The sequence below is a fragment of the Myxine glutinosa genome, chromosome 6, assembly GCF_964187855.1.
Source record: "Myxine glutinosa chromosome 6, kmMyxGlut1.1, whole genome shotgun sequence".
NCBI classification, from domain to species: Eukaryota; Metazoa; Chordata; class Myxini; order Myxiniformes; family Myxinidae; genus Myxine; species Myxine glutinosa.
The window spans coordinates 33,680,978-33,702,650 of NC_136266.1; the positions used below are offsets into that span (position 1 = coordinate 33,680,978).

General features: G+C 43.1%; 1 protein-coding gene across 1 annotated transcript in view; it reads left to right on the top strand.

Annotated features, from left to right (window-relative positions):
* The window catches only part of VPS35 (VPS35 retromer complex component), a 68,502-nt gene that overhangs the window by 6,326 nt on the left and 40,503 nt on the right, over window positions 1–21,673 (top strand). Inside the window, exons 4-11 of the mRNA XM_068119812.2 lie at window positions 6,333–6,456; window positions 6,715–6,897; window positions 7,324–7,537; window positions 8,579–8,662; window positions 9,555–9,664; window positions 12,644–12,740; window positions 13,073–13,221; window positions 21,442–21,649. Of these exons, the coding sequence (XP_067975913.1) occupies window positions 6,333–6,456; window positions 6,715–6,897; window positions 7,324–7,537; window positions 8,579–8,662; window positions 9,555–9,664; window positions 12,644–12,740; window positions 13,073–13,221; window positions 21,442–21,649 (1,169 nt within the window). The remainder of the gene's footprint in view (window positions 1–6,332; window positions 6,457–6,714; window positions 6,898–7,323; window positions 7,538–8,578; window positions 8,663–9,554; window positions 9,665–12,643; window positions 12,741–13,072; window positions 13,222–21,441; window positions 21,650–21,673) is intronic.

Below are 21,673 nucleotides of genomic sequence, written 5' to 3' on the forward strand. Positions count from 1 at the left end.
TCGACTGGGAGAAATTTTTGCCCACTCATCCATGCAGAATTCTTTCAGCTGTTCGATGTTTGAGGGGTTTCTTGCATGCACAGCTCGTTTCAAATCCCCCCACAACATCTCGATGGGATTTAGATCCGTGCTTTGACTTGGCCATTCCAGAACCCTCCATTTCTTTCTTTTCAGCCATTCCTTGGTGGATTTACTGGTATGTTTAGGGTCATTGTCATGTTGCAAGGTCCATCTTCGGTTAAGCTTTAACTTTCCGACAGATGGCCTCACATTATCCTCAAGCACCCTCTGGTACAATGAAGAATTCATAGTGGATTCCATGATGGTGAGCTGCCCAGTCCCTGATGCAGCAAAGCTGCCCCAAACCATAATATTTCCACCACCATGCTTTACAGTTGGTATCAGGTTCTTGTGGTCAAATGCTGTCTTTGGTTTTCGCCAAACATGTCTTCTGTTACTGTGGCCAAATAGCTCTACCTTTGACTCATCTGTCCAGAGCACATTGTTCCAGAAGTGCTGGTCTTTGTCTCGGTGTTCATTGGCAAACTTTAGTCTTGCCCTGATGTTCTTTCTGGACAGCAAAGGTTTCCTCCTGGCACACCTCCCATGTAGATCAAATTAGTGCAGCCTCTTTCTTATGGTAGACTCGTACACTTTGACATCAACAGTGGCAAGAGCTACCTGTAGGTCCCGTGATGACATTCTGGGGTTCTTAGAGACTTCTTTCAGCATCTTGTGGTCTGCTCTCGGGCTGAACTTGCTGGGGTGGCCTGGCCTGAACAAGTTGGCATTTGTTTGGAATCTTCTCCACTAGTAGATGATCTTCCGGACAGTTGAATGATTGATTTCAAATTGTTTGGAGATCTTATTAAATCCCTTCCCAGACGTGTAGGCATCTATAACCTTCTTTCTGAAGGCCTCAGAGAGCTCTTTTGATCTAGGCATGGTGGCGCCGCACACTTCAACAACAAAGAGCAAACCAAACTAAATGTCTGAGGTTTAAATAAGACAGGTTCCTCCAAGATCCTCTCCAACGATGTTCTAATCATTTGCACCTGAGCTGGTGCACCTGATTCTAATTTTAGGTATTTGAAGTAGTGATAAATGTAGGGGTGTACTTACTTTTTCCACATGCGGAATTTGCATTTATGTTTATTTAAATTATACAATGGACTACAAAATGTAAATGTTTCATGATATTTGTTATATGATATCACCTTTATCTATCAATATTGTTGAAATGAAGATCAAATAGCTGAATGTTGAAATATGTTGAAAAAGTCAAAACTTTACATGGGGTGTACTTACTTTTTCACGTGACTGTACATCATAGATTGAGGTCTCGAACGGCAGTTTGTTCCCCCCTTCTCGCGGTTACCCTAATGTCCCCCGATTAGACTTGGTCTGACGCCGAGTCGATGTAAGAATTCGGTGATCTGGCGTTGGCGGAGGAAGTTGACGTCGGCATGATACTGCTCCTCGTAACCTGCCAGTGCTGTATTAATAAAGGAGCACCTTGCTTCACTACAAAACAAACAAAACAACAGGCATTTTAAGGCCATTTTCGCTGTAAGAGCGGGGGTTAGCCTTGCGGTTCCCAAGACAATGTTCACTTCACTGTTGATTGTTAAATCTTATCTACGTTTGGACGATAATCACGGTTTTGGTAAATACCTCGCACTGTTGACTCATTTATCCCAAATTTCTTTCCAACACTTAGCTTTGTTTCACCATTGTCTATCACCTGCACAATTTCGAATTTCTTAGCGTAAGTTAAGTTCTTCCTCTTCTTGATATCCCTTGATTTCTCTTTCCCCATGCTCGGTGATGACGTAGCACCCTTTCCACCATTTCCGGTGCGCTATAGCGCGTATTTGGGGCTCAATAGTCGTGTGTTGTGCAGTTTTTTTTTAGGTAGCCGTGATAGCAGAGAAACGCGATAGCTGGGTTCGCGACAGCCGAGGGTTGAGTGTGTATATATATATATATATATATATATATATATATATATATATATATATATATATATATATATATATATCTTCAGAATTTTACCGCCATTGATGCAGGGTCTTTTACGCCACCTTATTTACCACAGCCCATTAGTTATTCATGCTTGTTGTTTGTGTCCCTTATGACGTTCCTAAAAACAGTAGGTTTCCTGTTTGGAATTAGTTTAATTTTGTTTGACTGCCACACAGGCAGAGTATTTTTTTTTTTTAATCTTGCTCCTCTGTGCATGCGCGATCGTGACTATTTCAAAACCAACATATTGTTAAACTACAGGTTTGTTTTCTGATTCGTGTTCAAAATATAACATTGAATTGAAATTAAGTTGGTCCTCGATCATAAACTGACATTTGTGGACAGAGACAGACAGAAAAAAGCTCAACAAACTACTTCACCCTGTTTTTCGCTTCACGCACATTGGGTGATTCAGAAAAAGTTAATGCTTTGTGAAATTCGGGCACAGACAAGTGTTCATGAAGTATTGTCAAAAGTCACGTGTGATCTACAAAACTTTCGTTCCAGTCAGATTGTCTCATCAGTTTTATACTCTTGGGATCGATATTATACTAGCGGTAATGGAATCACTTAAGTATACCTGATCCTATTTGAAAGCTTTAGGAAAACCACATAGATAAATCAGTGATTTTTATTGCTTTATCCATAATGCGACGTCTTGGTGAAAGCATTACCTGGTTGAGATACGCAGTCCTTGCAATGAACACTACGTATTGCATTGGTTTTATTTTTTTAAGTGTACGACTGTACGTTATTTTGAGAACGTAAAGTTTTCCTGTTCTGAATTTGTTGTTTGAACGGCAAAACTTCAACTTTTTTTTTTGCAACTTTATCTTAAGGATGCAATTATTGATTTAACCATGTGCATTCTATTAACTGAAGTACCAATTAAAGTATGTACGTACCAATCATATTTCAGTTACAAACAGCATGACGAGGCACTGTTCTTTGTTTGTATGCAGCACAGGGGTACAGGGTAGCATCTTTGGCTGTGCCACTAATCCAATGCCCTCTGGTTGGGGCAAGAATTTGGAATTTCTGAAAGGTGCCAGCGACAGCTCGCCCTACTCTTCGAGAAGGACACCATAGGATCATTAATGTCCACCAACTAATTCTGGCAGACAGGGCATCCGTTTAAAGGTCCACTGGCACAGAAAATGTCTTAAATTGTTCTGGGTATCACCTGATTTTTTTTTTTTTTTTTTTTTTTTTTTAAACCATGAATCCAGATCTGGCAATGTTTTTTTCATGATAATCATTTTCTAACATGGAAACTTGGAAAAAACCAAACTCTGTTTGGAACCCCCCTAAAAATTCTGGCCGATACCTCCAGCCAATTACGTCATATGTATGATGTATCCACAACTCGTATCGGATCGCCCTAGCTTTGTATACACAAAACGCTTACAGCCTGCAACACCACGTTAACGCTGCATGATGCAAACACTGCATTTTGGACTTCATAGAAACACGTCTGCTGGATGCTACAGCCACACACTTTGTTATTTGTTCACGAGTTATCAAACTGAGTGACCACTATATTCGTCATGGGTGTGGGTATGTCTGTCTGTCCGCAGCATAACTACCCGATGATATCATCCGATCTTGATGAAACTTGGGTGGGAGGTTGATATCATGATCTAGTTGTGTCCTGCCTAGAGTGGGCGTATTGCGCCCACGCCCGAAAAAGTTGTGTTTTTAGGGGTAATCGAGTTCAAGCTACGTCTTCTCTGAGGGAGTTGGTGGAATCTGACAGGGGTTTCGGTATTTGGTTAGGCCAATATCATGTGTCTAGCCCCATGGAGCTTGATTTTTCATTTTCGCCCCGAGGTCACAAGGTCACAAAATTTAGAAAAGTCTTTTTGATGGTTTTATTACATTGTTCGCTTCCTGATAGGGTGAAATGTCGTACATGATCTTATACTATCACATACATCATGAAATACACGTTTTCCAACAAATTTCAGAATCTTCGACCTTTGACCTTTGAAGGTCACAAAGGTCAAATTTTCAAAGTTGGCGGAATGGAACCGAATTTTCGGTATTGTGTAGCTAACTAACCTCATAACTGATTATACATTATTTTCTATCTCATTTCAAGGTCAGTAACCTTCGTTTTGACATTTCCAGGCCAGCACCACACACAATTACGTACAGCTGGCTCTTAAAGGCCTGCGCACGCAGCGCATTGGGGCCCTTTGTAAATAGGCATGTACACCGCATGTCGGGGGCCGACACCTGCCACGTGGGTCCCCGACCCCCAGTCCGGGCCTGTTTCGGTTATAGTCCGTCCTTTGTCATTGAATACCGCTCGCTCGTGAACCATCGTCGTCTCCTGACTTGTAAAATTTACAATCATGCTCGGTGGCCTAGATTAGGATTATAATCCATATTAGGTCTTGTATTAGGTTTAGGGTTATGTTTAGGATTAGAGTTAAGATTATGGATCAAATAATTTATGATGTCTTTATCTTACGGTCATGTTGATTGTTAACGTGGCGGGTATACACAGCCTAATATAAATGTCCAACGTTGTTCACACACATTGAGGTGATGTGATGTGATGACACACACATTGAGGAATCACCCTCCCTGTGAAAAACTGGGTTGACCACAGAATATTTATCGGACAACATAAGAAATAAACCTAACGTTAGACCTATAACTCGAAATCAAACTTGAAGTCTAGCTATTAGACCTTAGTCAACACTGTGTCTGTAACACTAACACATAGCAGTGGATCACTGGCACAGTAGGGTCAGGGAGGTGTAAGAGAGGTCTCGCTTTACACCTCCCTGGTAGGGTATTCTAAGTACATGTACTAGATTATACTGGACAGCCATTTGCTTCAGGATACATTTGTCATTATTACATGTAATAAACTACCCACTCACCTTAATTTTATTCCGCTTCTCCACAGCTGTTCTCCCACCTTTTTTCTTCTCGGTGTCGGTTGCACCCTGCCTTTGATTACTGGCACAGCATCAGGCTTCAATCGCCTCAGTTTCCCGATGTTAAATTCAGAATACGACTGTATAGTCCTAGTCGTCCTCTCTGAAATGTGCAGTGCATATTACACTCGAGTCGCTAGGTCCCTGCCAGTTTGCCCTCGTCAGTTTCACTTTCGCTGTCCATATTTTGCGAAGATTTCTGTCTTTAGGGAACAAGTGAAGACTCACTCCATCTTTTGTGGTGTTGTTGCAAACTGCAACAACACCTTGCGGGCATTGTTCCTGTTTATTCAATAATGAACTTTGGAAGTTGATGAGTACCAGTACGGTACTTGATCGCAATATGAATATACGTGAAAACGTCGTGCTGCAGCTGGCATCGGGCCGATCAAATTCGCTCTCGGCCGGACTTCATTGTGGATATGACGTCAGACGTCACGTGACCGTACAAACGTGAAGATCGAAGTTTTTTAGGGGGCGGGACTTAGCTGGGTTGGAAGACATGTAAAATTTGCAGATTTTTTTTTTTTTTTTAAATATTTCTGTGAATTTATTCATTCAAAAAAAATCATGATTTCATGTTGAAGAAAGTCATAGCTACTCAAATAAGTCCAAGAACATCTATTTCAGTGGACCTTTAACGTGGCCTGGTGTTGGCTTAGCGGTTAGGGTGCCGGCTTGGGATCCTTGGTTCGAATCCTGGTCGATCGCTAAATTAACACCAGGGGGGTTGACTCAGCCTGTCATCCTTCCGAGGTCGGCAAATTGAGTACCAGCTTGCTGGGATGAATGACCCCGGTGTGTACCCCGGTTTAGAATAGGTACACCGTATCCCTGCGCATCGTAAGAGGCGACTAAGGGTTGGCGCCAGGAAGGGCATCCGGCCATAAAAAAAACATTGCCTCAAAACAGGGAACCATGATTGTCATGGGGCCCGCAAGGCTAACCCCCGCTCTAGCGGGGAAAATGGCCTCAAAACGATCATTCATTCATTCTTTAACGTCCATCCGAGAGATGACACACACATTGAGGAATCGCCCTCCTTGTGAAAAACTGGGATGACAATTATTTATAGTTGGATCGGGATTCAAACCCAGGCTTGACAGCTTGGAGGCGAGTATGTGTACCTCGAGACTAGACCATCCTACAATAAATACAGTTTGTTTTGTGTTGAGCATTACCAATCACAATGCTGTTTCGTCTCGCCTCGGTTTTTGCATATCTCAATTCATTTCAGATTTAAAAAGAACTTGCAATTGCTCCCCATAATCAAAGTTTACATCAGCTGTTAAACATTTAAAGTGTAGCTTGTAGATTTACTGTGGATTGTCCCACCTTTGACATTGGTACATTCAGACATGGCAGTCACTGATGAACTTCATCATCTTGAAGTGTTTCTTCTGGATGAGTTTGCTAAGGGTCGGAAGGTGGCAGATCTTTACGAGCTGGTGCAGTATGCTGGGAATATTATCCCTCGACTGTGAGTACCACCTCAGTTGAACCTCGCTAATTGATATATTCTGCAAGCCCGTGTTTTGTATTAATACTGTAAATAGGTTGATTACTTTTATGGGTTACCTGTACTATTTGACCCTTTGGCGTTAAAGAACAGAGCATCTTTCAGGGAGTGTTAAGGTCCTTGCTCGTCTGCTAAACTGCAGTTGGACATCTGAGCCGTTTGACAAAAGGAAGTGGATGATCAAATCCTTTTGGATTGAGAGTTAAAAGGTCTGTACAGGTACCTGCTGGTGACTGTCGGAGTCGTGTACATCCGTACATACTCGCAATCACGTAAAGACATCCTGAAGGACTTGGTGGAGATGTGTCGTGGTGTGCAACATCCACTGCGTGGACTCTTCCTCCGCAACTACCTGCTGCAGTGCACACGGAATGTGCTTCCTGATGACTGCGAGAATGGGGAGTAAGTCTTCTTCGGTCTCTGTGGCCTTTGCACGTGGCAGATTATGCTCAGAGCAGTTCCGTTGCTGATATGCCCATGTTGTTTGAATATATATTTTAAACTTTCAGGATATACATTGAAATAATGAATCATTTTTGCTTACATCCACCACATTCTGATCGTGGGGAAGGAGTTGCTATCATTCACTTGGCTATCTACAAGTAAAAGTTTTTGTGTCCAGATGATTCATCCCTTGTCAAATTTATTTATCTATTTACCAAGCTGTTTGTCTTATTTATCTAGCTAAAATCAAATGCATTCTTTCATTTTGCTTTGTCATTCTGCATACTGCTTACATGCGTGTGCAATGCATTGCTTTGACATGGCATATTTATCAGACAGGTATTGCACTATCTATTTTGTATTTTGGCTTGTCCCTCGTGACAGTGAGACAGCAACGGGTGAAATTTCCGACTCGCTGGACTTTGTGTTGCTCAACTTTGCTGAGATGAACAAGTTATGGGTGCGGATGCAGCATCAGGGGCACAGTCGTGAAAAAGAGAAACGTGAGCGGGAGCGTCAGGAACTTCGGATCCTCGTGGGCACTAACCTTGTACGATTGAGCCAACTCGATGGTGTAACAGTGGACAAATTCAAGCAGGTTTGGTTTCTTTTGATTTTATTAACCATTGATAAAACTGATGTCGGTACTATAACTCGTAGTGTGTTTACTGAACACGTTTCTGGAATCCACCGGCATTTCATGCCTCTCCTCGATCTGCCATTTCATGCTTTTCGTTACCGTGTAAACATGCCCCTTGGCAACATGTCACACTTATTGGGACATTGATGACATGAGCAAAGAACCAGTCCTTGTTGATGGATGAATTCCCCATTAATTGGTATGTTTTAGTTGGACTTGTAAGACTGCCTGCTGCAGGCTTGCATATTCACATATCGAGGATTGACGTTCTCTACCTACCCCCCCACCCTACCCCTCCCCCCCCAACCCGGACTATTTCCTTTTTCTACTGACTACACCCGACCTTCCAACCATCAGTTTTCCACTTACTCTGCCCAGTGATTCAGGAGTCATACAGACACGTCAAATTATAGAATGGTTTATTTCAGCGACTCTTGTCCAGAAGTCCGCTCTTCCTCCTGAGGTTGGCTGGACAGGAAGCTTAAATATCCATGGAGTTAAACTATGGATACCTCACGTGTAGTATAAACGAGCCTTGCAACACTTGGCTATAAAAGTATTGGATTTCATGCTCACATAGGTGGTAATTGATTTCTGTTTCTTCTCTGGGTTGGTAAAAAGCAAACCAAGCTTTACCAATCTTTTATTTTTCCAATTCCAGATGAAGGAATCTTTTTCTGGCTTATGCTTAATTTCCATCGGAGGTGATGTTATAAAAGTCCATTATTAGGATTATCTACATGAGAACTGCAATCTTGGTCACTGTTTTCTTTTTAAATCTTCTAACTCCTGGAAGTGGCCAGAACGTTAAGGCAAGATCCTTTAAATGTGATTTTTCATTTATTTGATCCAGTCTCATGTGCAGCCAGAAGACTTGCCAATACACGGTACTTACCTAACAGAATTGACTGATGGCAGCCCTATTTATTTTGATGCCCTGTTAATGCTTACCTGTCCGCCCCCCATCCTCCCTCTCACCCATTTTCACTATTTTTCCAGTTTGTTCTACCTGGAATACTAGAGCAGTTGGTGAATTGCCGAGACCCAATTGCGCAGGAATATCTTATGGAGTGTATAATCCAGGTGTGTTGCATTACAGAACTGATAAATAATTAACAGTCCTCTTTGACTTTAGAAAGATGTGATTGTTACCTCTGCCATTTGAGATTGACGGAGGTTATGTTTTCACCTGTATCTGTTCGTATGCATGTGTGCAAGGTATCTCAAAAGGTTGTGGATGGATGTGGACGAAATTTGGTGGACAGGTTAGGTGTTCAACAAGGACAAAATTATTAGATTTTGGTGAAGATAGGGATATGGTTCCGGACACTATAATTTTTAAATTGATTCTTCACCATTGAGAGATAGGACCAAAAACTATATACAGCACGATATGTCAGAGTTGTGGATGGATTTGGACTAAACTTGGTGGACAAGTTGGGTGTCGGACAAGGACGAATTGATTCGATTTTGGTGAAGAACGAAATCCAGATGAGAGAATTTTTTTTAATATTCAGAAGTGAATCTTCATCATTGAGAAATGAGGCCAAAAACATTATCCAGCACGATATCTCAAAAAGTTGTGGACGGATTTTGACAAAACTTGGTGGATGAGTTTGTTAGGTGACAAGAATAAGCCGATTGCATTTTGGTTCATGTCTAGAGGTACATCCGGCCGATCAGTCGGATTCAAACCGTAAACTGTTCTACCGAGTGCCGTTGTCGTTTAATATGATTTTTCACGAATGCATTAGTACTGGGCTGGCCACTTTCTGCCTTTCGATGATGGAATTGTACAATATATAGAGAAGTTTTTATTTTATTCTATGCTTTTCTGAAATGTGGAAGAAAAGACGCTTGCTGTTTTTCGTTGTGCTCACGTGGACTTCATCCACAATTCTCTTTTTCCTGAGGTGGACGAATGCACTTGCAATCGAGTTTATTTCACCTCTATATTTTCTTTCTGAAACGCTAGGTTTTTCCAGACGAGTTTCACCTACAAACACTCAACCTCTTCTTGCGGGCTTGTGCAGAGTTGCATCAAAACGTCAATGTTAAGAATATCATAATTGCTCTTATTGACAGGTAGGCTCCATTTTTCAATCAACTTTATTGTGCTTGGGCTTGGATGGTTTGGTTTGTGCTTTTATACTTATAGCAAGGATGTAAAATATTTTTGCTTATGTATCAAGGTTAGTATTTGCAGTCTCTTCACATTTCATTTATTTTATTTTCATCCAAGGCTAACCCCCCCGCTCTAGCAGGGAAAATGGCCTTAAAATGCCTGTTGTTGTTGTCATTTTATTTTCATCCAACATCTCACAAAACATGTGGTGTTGAATCATATTTTTTCTGTTCTTTCAACATGATGCTTTCTTCTTTTTAATCCTGACTTGATATTTTCTATAATATAACATCCCTAATGTTACATTGCAAGCCATTACGTTACAAATATATTTAAACATCTACCTTTTATAAAACTGTTTGTATTTGTTCATTTGTCTGTCCCCCTTCTTGAGGACTATTTGAGTATGGTTTTAAAGGCCAATCTTTTAACACGACTGTGTTTTCACTACGGTCTATTTTTGAGGATAAAAAAACAAACTCAAAAAGCATTTTCCATAAGTGTGGTGGTGGTTCGTATGCAGCCTGTGTGTGGCTGCTAGGCTGCAACATTTTCAGGGGACACAGCTGTGCTGCTGATGCATTGCCCCCCAACCCCTCCATCACCAATAAGCTGGTACTCATTTTTCCGACATCGGAATGGTGACAGGCAACCTGCCTGTTGTTAATTCAACGGAATGACAGAGCCTCAAACTGAGGATCCTAAGATCTCAAGACGGCTACCTTAACCATTTAGCCAACACCGAGCTCATGAAAGAGTAATTACGTCTCTTCTATTGTAATGGAAGACGGTGGCTTGCAAACCGAGCCTCAAGGGTGGTGTACAGAAACGGTTTTAAAAAAACAAAAAAAACAATAAATATGACGCCAGGAGGTGAAATTTGCTGCACATGATGTGTAACATGCGCAGCGTAAAACGAGTGCTCATTTAAGTGTGGGATGTCTAATAAAGATACAGGCACACCTGACGCTCAGGCGAGACTTCAGACTTTGGCATGCTCACGAGGCTGTACCATCGAAACAAAATGTCCCAGAAGATAAAGAAAATATGGGTCACATTTGTACATGTGAGATCCGATGACACCAAGCTCCTGCCTTGCCTTGACCATATTTCCTACTCCCCTCTGTCCTCTGCCATCTCTCTCCACCCTCCAACCAACCCACCTTCCTGATATGCATCTTCACACAATCCTCCCATCTCAACCATGGTCTGCCTCTTTTCTTCCTACCTTGTTACCTCAACCTATCCACTTTTTGCCATTCTCTCTTTCCCCATCCGCACCAAATGTACATTTGTACATGTGGTGTTTTAAAATAACACTTCTTGCTTCGAAATATCATATCTTGGTGTCCTTGAATATTATGTTGCCATTTCGCACAATGAAATGTACCTGTAAATGTTCCATATAGGCCCAACCCATCATTTTTGACAGGCTTATACAGTCACGTGAAAAAGTAAGTACACCCCATGTAAAGTTTTGACTTTTTCAACATATTTCAACATACAGCTATGTTTGAGGGGTTTCTTGCATGCACAGCTCGTTTCAAATCCCCCCACAGCATCTCGATGGGATTTAGATCCGGGCTTTGACTTGGCCATCCCAGAACCCTCCATTTCTTTCTTTTCAGCCATTCCTTGGTGGATTTACTGGTATGTTTAGGATCATTGTCATGTTGCAAGGTCCACCTTCGGTTGAGCTTCAACTTTCCAACAGATGGCCTCACATTATCCTCAAGCACGCTCTGGTACAATGAAGAATTCATAGTGGATTCTATGATGGTGAGCTGCCCAGGCCCTGATGCAGCAAAGCTGCCCCAAACCATAATATTTCCACCACCATGCTTTACAATTCGTATCAGGTTCTTGTGGTCAAATGCTGCCTTTGATTTTCGCCAAACATGTCTTCTTGTACTGTGGCGAAATAGCTCTACCTTTGACTCATCTGTCCAGAGCACATTGTTCCAGAAGTGCTGGTCTTTGCCTAGGTGCTCATTGGCAAACTTTAGTCTTGCCCTGATGTTCTTTATGGACAGCAAAGGTTTCCTCCTGGCACACCTCCCATGTCGATCAAATTTGTGCAGCCTCTTTCTAATGGTAGACTCATGCACTTTGACATCAACAGTGGCAAGAGCTACCTGTAGGTCCCGTGATGACATTATGGGGTTCTTAGAGACTTCTATCAGCATCTTGCGGTCTGCTCTCCGGCTGAACTTGCTGGGGCGGCCTGGCCTGAACCAGTTGGCAGTTGTTTGGAATCTTCTCCACTTGTAGATGATCTTCCTGACAGTCGAATGATCGATTTCAAATTGTTTGGAGATCTTTTTAAATCCCTTCCCAGACTCGTAGGCATCTATAACCTTCTTACTGAAGGCGTCAGAGAGCTCTTTTGATCTGGGCATGGTGACGACGCACACTTCAACAACAAAGAGCAAACCAAACGAAATGTCTGAGGTTTAAATAAGACAGGTTCCTCCAAGATCCTCTCTAACGATGTTCTAATCATTTGCACCTGAGCTGGTGCTCCTGATTCTAATTTTAGGTATTTGAAGTAGTGATAAATGTAGGGGTGTACTTACTTTTTCCACATGCGAAATTTGCATTTATGTTTATTTAAATTATACAATGGACTACAAAATGTAAATGTTTCATGATATTTGTTATATTATATCACCTTTATCTATCAATATTGTTGAAATGAAGATCAAATAGCTGTATGTTGAAATATGTTGAAAAAGTCAAAACTTTACATGGGGTGTACTTACTTTTTCACGTGACTGTATACTAGTATAGAATATAGCTCAACTTAAGATTGTTTATTAGAAAGACACTGTTGGATTTTTGTCTCAGCAAAAGCGAAAAGTGAATGTCTGTCAAATTATCCAAATGTTATCACTCTTCTTGTACTTCCTCATCCTAACAATGGCCACACCTAATCACAGGCTTGCTTTGTTTGCTCACCGAGAAGATGGTCCTGGTATCCCTTCGGATATTCGACTCTTTGACATATTTTCCCAGCAAGTTGCTTCTGTCATACAGGTATTGCCTTTTTGGTAGTTAGAGGTTTGTGATGAAATGTTTTGGTTAGGAAGTGATCAAACTTGAGAAGGCAGAGCATTTATTGTGCTTGTTCAACTGAATTGTCATGTTGAACAAATTAGAGATTTGTATGCACGCCACATATTTCACCGACTAACTGATGTGCTCTGCTAGAAATAACATTTTGGAATGACAGAGGAAAAAAAAAAAAGATAGAAACGATGTAGCATGTACCAAGAGATTGCAGGATGGCACTTGCTATTCCTGGTATCTCTTGATAATGACCTTTTTAAACATTCATATTCATCATGTTGTGATATTATCCCCACTAGTCTCGGAAGGATATGCCCACTGAAGATATTGTATCGTTGCAAGTTTCCCTCATCAACTTGGCCATGAAGTGCTACCCAGACAGGGTGGACTATGTGGACAAGGTTCTAGAAACGACTGTGGAAATATTTGGCAGGATTAATCTGGAACGGTGAGTCAGGAACAAATGAAATGATTCAAATTTTCTTTTTGATTTTTTTGTTGTTTGTGAATGATTTACCAGTGATGTGCTAATCATTAGCCCGTTCGCCATGCAGTGCGGCATTGGGTGTGTCCTGTGCCATAAATTTTAAGCTTTTGTCATCACATTTTCAACAAACTTTTGTTGTGACAATATAGAGAAGACTGATTAAGAAATTTTACTTTTTTAATGTAATTTTGATTTTGCTGCTGTTTTCGTCAAGTTCAGTTTGAATACAAAGTGGATGCGGAGGGGCTTCACATTTTTGGATACTTCCTAGTTATCTTTGCAATCGTCCTTTGTTTTTGTTTTTGGGGGGGGGGGGGGGCTGGAACAAAGCTGCTAGTAACCAAGGGCACAATGTGGATACAGAGGCAAACTCTTGGAAAGGAAAAAGTATAAATTTTGGAGTGGGGTGGGTGGTTTAATGGAGGTGGAAAATATCAGTATCATGGTTTTGGATTGGAGATTATCTGAAATTGTGTTGAACAGCTGTCTTGAATACCTTAAAGGAAGCAGGAGATTTAAGAGAATGTGGAAGTTGGTTCCGCAGGTGAGGGCGGGGGGAGGGCGGAACAAATGAGTGGAGATGAGCAGTGAATCTGGATATTTGGAGATTCACCATGAAGGGGTTACTGGTGGACCATGTGCTCCCTGCAAAAAGCTGGGAGAAGGGAAGGAGGGTGGGAAACATGGAAAGAGTAGACGGTGCAAGACAAGAAAGGAGGTGGTAGAAGACATATACCACCGACCTGTCTGCATTAGGAAAGTGACAGACCCAGAGACTCAGCTTCATCGCGGGGGATTCCAATAATCTTGAAGGCTTTGGTTTCCACGGCGTTAAGCTGAGCAAGGTGAGGCATGGGCACCAGCCCAGAGGGGAGAGCAGTATTTCATCACGCTGTGGATGAAGGACTTGTCAGTGGATAAGAGTTCAGGTGTGCCAATTAAGGATGGAGCATAAAAAATATCTGCCCCACCAAGAATACCCCTCACCAAAAAGCCCCCCCCACCAAGCACGATGGAGGATGCCCAGTCAGCGGATGGCTTTGGAGGCCAGTTTTGGATTGTGGTTTGCCCAAGAAATACCATGGCTGATTGTGAGACTGGGGCAATGGGGCATTTGAATGACTGAACTTCCTCAGGAGGATTGTTAAGAAAGTAGATGGCAGGGTTTGCCAAATGGTCCTTTCTGAGAGAGAGGAGAGAAACATATAGAGAGGTATATAGATTTGTTTTGAAAGACATATTCCAAGTGTTTGACCAGCTTGTGATTTTTGTCAAGGTCTGAAGAGTCTGAGGATATTGCCTGTATATCTGAAGGATGTGGAATATCACAGCAGAGGATGGAGTCATCAGCAAATAAATAGAGGATTTTCCAGAGTGAGAGATCATTGATGAATATCAGGAATAGGATTAGGCCCAGAACACTGCCTTGGGACACTGAAGCATTGATAGGGAGAGGAGATGAAAGGATTCCATTGAGAGCCACATGTTGCCTATGAGAGTAGAGGAAGTCGGTAAGCCAAGAGTGGAGTTGGCCTTGGATGCCGCAGGCCGAGAGTTTGTAGAGCAAGGCAGGATGCTAGACTATCGAAAGTTCGAGATGTGTCGAGAAAGATGGCCCCGATCTCATGTCTGACATTGAGGGCTTCCATCCATTGTTGGGAGAGTAGATGCAGCATGTCCAAGGTAGAGATGTTTGTAAGGTGATTGTCTTCTCTTTGCTGAAATGATTATCATGTTTTAATGGTTTTTTGGTGAAAAAAAACCAAAACATTAAGATGTGAGATCTGGATTATTATCTCTGTTGGAAATAATGCCATATTATGTATGAAACAAGTTTTCTTTGTGTACAGTCTACGTACTGTCATGAGAGAGGGTGGAAAGTAACACGATGACAGTGGGACAGCATGTAGATGGAACAATGGGGTGAACAAATGAGAGAAGAGGGAAGGGAAAACGGCAACCTGAAACTAGACGAGAGCTCATTATGCATGGAAAAGATCATTACTGGGGAAGGAGGATGGCTTGAAGTGGTCTACTACCAACTTGATGTCCTGCAAAGAAGAATCTACCACAATAACTAGAGGTTGTTGGCTGTAGCCATGTTAATTTTCACTCGTCGATTGGCCACGGCACTGACCAATTGGGTGTCTATTGTTATTGTACCTATCCACGTCGGCAAACGATGATCCATCTAGGTCAGTGGTTCTTAACCTTTTTACAGACGCCGAAACCCACCGAACACTCGTGGAACCCCTCAAATTTGACCAAAAATTAAGAAGAATTGCATCTTAATGCGTTTTCTGTTCTTCTTTTCGGGAGGTAATCTGGGAAATGCATGGTTTTGTTTTGGCAAGGGCCACCCTCAAACCATTTTCGCATGCAAACCTGCTCCTTTTCTTTGTTTTAATGTCCACCAGTTTCGAAAACACATGCTCGCAGGGATACGTTGTAACGAACGGCGTGAGGATCTCGAGGGGAATTTTAGCGATGTGAGGATACCCTTCCATCTGGCGGCACCAAAACGTTGAGAGCGTTGTTGTGCCAAAGAGTTGTTGAGTCTGGCTCTGCTGAAGTTCGATGAGGTCGTCGAGGTATTGGTCGTTGACATCTGCCGTTGCAACGTCGAAAGTAAACGGCTGCCGCACCCATGCTGGGTATTGCTCTTGGTCGGGGAAGTAGCCGTCGAATGACTTTCCCAGCTCATCCAAGTGCGTGGCAATCGCTTGCTTCAGCTCCCCCGGTACAGCAGTGCCTCCAACTTCAGACTCATCTTCGATCCTGCTCACGCACTCGTCCAGTAGCGAAAAGTTCGTGAAGTTGTCGTTCTCTGTTCGCCGCCTCCACAACGGTAACTTCTTTCGGAAAGCGCTCAGCTTTTCTTCAGATTCAATGACATTCACTCCACCACCCTGCATCTGGCAATTGAGATGATTGAGTGCGTCGAAGATGTCAGCCAAGTATGCCAAGGTGAGGATGAACTCTGACTCTTGGAAGTGCATTGCATGGCAATGCTGGTGTTCTCGCAAAAACACGGCTCATTACCTTCCCTCGTGATAACCATCCATCAAACGTTAGAGTGGTAGAGAAGGACTTCGAATTCAGAGCCAATTTCATTGCACAGCTCTTTGAAGATGTGATGATTCAGAGCACGGCTTCGCACGTAATTCAGTTTCAATGACGATTTTCAGAACATTGGCCAGTTTTGGAGGCAGGGTTTTTGATGCCAGTGCGTGTCTGTGCAGGATGCGGTGCGTGTCAATGATGTGTGGTGCATCGGCCTTCACCAGCGCTCCAAAACCGGAGTTGCATCCCAGCATGGCTGGAGCTCCGTCCGAGCAAACTGCAGACACCATGTTCCACGAGAGGCCGTTGCTTCTGAAGAAGTCATCCACAAGCTTCTTCACGTCCGCTGCCTTCATCGTTGTTGTGAGAGGCTGGCAGAACAGAAAGTCTTCCTTGATCTCGTCTCCTTTGACAGAACGCACAAATAAGATGACCTGGCTCAAATTCGAAACGTCGGTGGTCTCGTCGAGTTGAAGGCTGAATTTCGTCGGGCTCATGACTAAATCTGCAACTACCTGAGCGAGGATGTCGTCGCTCATGTCGTTGATTCTGCATCTGATGGTGTCATTTGAGAGTGGAATGAGAGACATCTTGTTTTCAGCAGCTTTTCCCAGCATGATGTTGGCCATCTTCACCGCAGCTGGTTTGATGAGTGTCTCGCCCAACGGTGTGCGGTTTGCCCTGCTTTGCGATCAGGTACGCAACTTCATACGACGCGGTGAGGATCTGTTTGTCAATTGGAACGAAGCCGAGAGTGGGCAAGGTAGCACTTGCGTCGAATCGGACTCTCTTAAATTTGAATTCATCCAGCGTTGCGTCTTTGTACTGCCCCTCGCCATGCAGTTTTTTGAAGTGTTCCCGTAGTTTTGCTGGTGCTCGGCTGGAGTTGCTCAACTTGACATTGCAAAGCATGCATCGAGGACGCTGACCTCCGTCCCGTTCCGTCAAACACGTGAACCCGTACCGCAAGTAATCCTCCGACCACTTCCTTTTTTTGCTCGACATACTGTAAAAAAAAAAAAAAAAAGGAACAAACTGATCTTGAGTTCGGGAAAATAATTATATGACAAAAATTAAAAAAGGAACATGCTTAAATATAATCAGTACCCCTCTGAAAACTGAGAAATTTTAATGAAGAAAACATAACTTATAGTTATGATGACGGGAATCAATCCGGAATCCCTCCGAGGAATCCACAGAATCCCTCCCACGCTTCTCCCTGCTCTCAGGTGTTGTGTTTGTGTGCTTCCCTTCCTCTCCCCATCTTGTCTTCCGCTCCCTCTTTTTGTATGTTTTGGAATCTCCCGCGATGAAGCTAACTCCAAGGGCCTTTCACTCACTCACCGCAGGCAGGTTGGTGGTCTTTCCGTCTTCTACCGACTCCTCTCTGGCCTTGCCCCCCCAGCTCTCTCTGGGCTCTGTCCCCCAAATATTCCTGCAGGTCGCACAAGATCTGCCTGCAACCCTCTTATGGTTAAACTGCCAAAATCAAGACTTTCTGCTCACCTTCACTCCTTCATTCCTCTTTTCTCCTGCCTCTGGAACAAACTCCCTCACTCTCTTCAATCCCACTCCACCCTCCAGGTCTTTAAGACAGCTGTTCACCACCATCTCTTATCTTCCCCCATCCAAAACCTTGATCTTTTCTACCCCTGCTAATTTCACCCCAAATCCTACACTTTTTTGAAATTCCAACTTCTGTGTGTTATACACCTCTCCCCCCCCCCCCCCTTCCCACGCCTCCTCCCCCTAGGCCCTCTCCCTCCCGCACTTCTCCCTGCTCTCAGGTGTTGGGTTTGTGTGCTTCCCCTCCTCTCCCCATCTTGTCTTCCGCTCCCTCTTTTTGTATGTTTTGTTTGTCTGGTTGATTTGTTTGTGAAATAAATGTTAGCTCTTTCACGAGCCTCGATTCAGTATACAAAAAAAAACAAAAAAAAAAACTGTCACCTCAAATCCCATTATAATATTACATAGAAAACTGTGAATTGTTAGTTTTGAATTGCGACCAAAGGAGTTATATCACCTCCACCTAATTTTCTGAGTAATTCAATCATATTTTATAATCACCAGCCACTTTTGACTTTAATATAACTCTGAACCCACCCTGCATATCCACAAACATTTTTTTTTTCTTTTTTTCTTCTTTTTTTTTGTATACAATATCGAGGCTCGTGAAAGAGCTAACATTGATCACACAAAAAGACAAACCGACACACAAAACACAAAAAACAAGGGGAGCGGCAGACAAGATGGGGAGAGGGGGAAGGACACAAACACAACATTTGAGAGCAGGGACATCGGGAGGACTTGGGGGGAGGTGGGAGAGGAATAAAACATATGAACACTGCAAGGACTCTGGGGTGAATTACCGGGGGTAGAAAAGATCAAGGTTTTCGATGGGGGAAGATAAGAGATGGTGGTGAACAGCTGTTTTAAAGACCTGGAGGGAGGAGTGGGATTGAAGGGAGTGGGGGAGTTTGTTCCAGAGGCGGGAGAAAAGGGGAATGAAAGAGTGAAGGTGAGCAGAGAGCCTAGACTTTGGCTGTTTAACCATAAGAGGGTTGCAGGCAGATCTTGTGTGACCTGAAGGAATATTGGGGGGACAGAGCACAGAGAGAGCTGGGGGAGCAAGCTGGGGGAGTCGGTAGAAGACAGAAAGACCACCAACCTGCCTGCGGTGAGTGAGTGAAAGGCCCTCGGAGTTGACTACATCGCAGGAGATTCCAATGATTCTGAAAGCTTTGGCCTCAACAGCGTGAAGCCGAGCAATGTGTGAGGCAGGAGCACCAGCCCAGAGGGGGGAACAGTATTCCATTGAGCTGCGGATGAAAGCCTTGTATGTGGTGAGGAGCTCAGGTGTGCCAAGGAAGGACTTCGCACGACGGAGGATGCCCAGTCGGCGACTGGCTTTGGAGGCCAGCTTGGAAATGTGGTTTTCCCAAGAAAGATCATGGCAGATAGTGAGACCCAAAAGCTTGAGCGACAGAACTTCTTGGAGAGGATTGTTGAGAAAGTAGATGGGAGGGTTGTCCAGTCGGTCCTTTCGGAGAGACATTGTAAGAGTGTGAGATTTGTCAGGATTGAAAGACATGTTCCACTTGTTTGACCAGTCTGTGATTTTGTCCAGGTCTGCAGAGAGTGAGGAGGCTGCAGACTGCTGATCTGAGGGATGAGGAATGGAGCGGCAGATAGTGGTCATCAGCAAAGAGATAGAGAGAATTTTCCAGAGAGTCGGAGAGGTCATTGATGAAGACCAGAAATAGCACAGGGCCCAGAACACTACCTTGGGGAACTCCAGCCAGAACAGGAAGGGAAGATGAGAGAAATCCATTCAGGGCCACACGTTGCCTATGACCAGAGAGGAAATCCGCAAGCCATGAGTGGAGATTTCCCTGAATACCATAGGAGGTGAGTTTGGTGAGCAGAGCTGGGTGCCAGACCGTATCGAAGGCACGTGATATGTCAAGTGAGAGAGCTCTGATTTCTTGTTTGGCATTGAGGACCTCCATTGATGGTGCTGCTATCCCAGCCAATTTCCAACTTATTTTTCAATTAATCAGTAACTCCAAATTAAGGCGCGACCAATGACGCACGGCACACGGCAAGCTAATCGAGGCTATTCGCTGGAATTTCGGAACACCTGCAAAGTCCAAAATCCAGTAAGTAAGTAAGCAAGTAAGCACCATCAACAGAATAATTAGCAAGTTGCTCATTGATTCAACTTGCTTCAGTCAGTGTGAAACAACTTATCTTAAACACAGACCAGAGAAACCATGAATGGGATGGGAATACAATAATTACAAATAACATTTCCATTCGTTCATAACATACATAGCAAAATAATAATAATATTAATAATAAGCGTAATTACACATTGATTCAAAATTGATCCAAAACTAAAAACAAAAAAAACCAAATTGCAATGCGTTTCGGAGGACCTCCGCCGAACCCCTGAGACTGGCTCACTGAACCCCTGGGGTTCTGTCGAACCCAGGTTAAGAACCATGGATCTAGGTGGTATGGCAAATCGCATGCTTTCCTCACCTCGTGACTCATCCTGGTGGTTACTATATTGATGGTGCTGCTATCCCAGCCAATTTTACTTTTATTTGATTCCCCGGACACTAAGCGGCCAACTGTGTTCATTGGGCCGACACGCATACTCCGTGCCAGATGGGGGTGCCAATTAGTGAGATTGAATACTCAGGATTGAGGTAACTCGAGTTGAGCAAAAGTAACCAAGAGGGGGCCAATGAAAGAATGACTGCGTCCTGGTGGGCAAGAGCTGAGTAGAGGAGGTAGAGAATATTGTGGACATCAACCAGCTGTGCATATCAAGGTGTTTACTTCTATGTAGGTTTAATGAAAATATTTCTGTTAAGAGCCACATTCACGGTAAAGACAGATCTGTGAAGTTTTATAGTCAATCAGATTTTGAGGTAGGTTTGCCATCATCTCCAATGGTCAAATCCTGACACTGAGCATTGAGAATATCCTGAAGATACAATAGAGCTTATGAAGGTTTTTAACAATTCTATGCCTACCTCTGATTACAGTTTTTGCTGAGTCAGGTATTTGGGGGATTATGGAATACTAGTAGTTGTGCATATACCTACATTGAGCGATTACACTTTCATTTCATGATGATTTTGCATTCAGATGGCGTGCCTTTCTTTTAACACCCACGCCATCCTCTTATTAGTCCGCTACCAGTTTCTCTGGAGGGGACTACAGGTTCACTCTCTATCTGTCAATCTCTCTGTCCCACCTGTGATTTTTCCAGATTTTTTTTTCCATATCCTTCAACATATTAAACTGAAAATTGGTACATGGCTTTATTATTACAAGTTACAGAACGAGTTTAAGTTTCGGGGTGTTTCATCAATCTTTTAAAATTTATGGCTTTATGCAAAATATTGGGACTGGAAGAGGGAAATGTACTGCAAAGCAATTCTCACCCTCTTGTTGTTGTATTGTTTCCTCCAAACCAAATAATTTCATGGTCGGTTGGTTCGTTGGCCATCTTTTATTTTTCATCTTTTTGGAAAGTTTGTGTTTTTATGCTTCGTGGATATCTCTCTACTTGTGTATACATATCTCCTTGCTCGTTTGTTTCAGCGTCACCACAAGCGGTGCAGTGTCTCGGGAGCTAATGCGACTTCTCAAGATTCCCGTGGACACGTACAATGACATCCTGATGGTTCTTCAACTTCAACACTTCCGCCCACTCTTTGACTATTTTGACTACCATTCGCGCAAGAACATGAGTTGCTACCTGATAAACAATGCTCTGGAGCAGGACACAAACATTCCCACACAAGAGCAGGTGAGAACTGCCGTGCACAGGTGA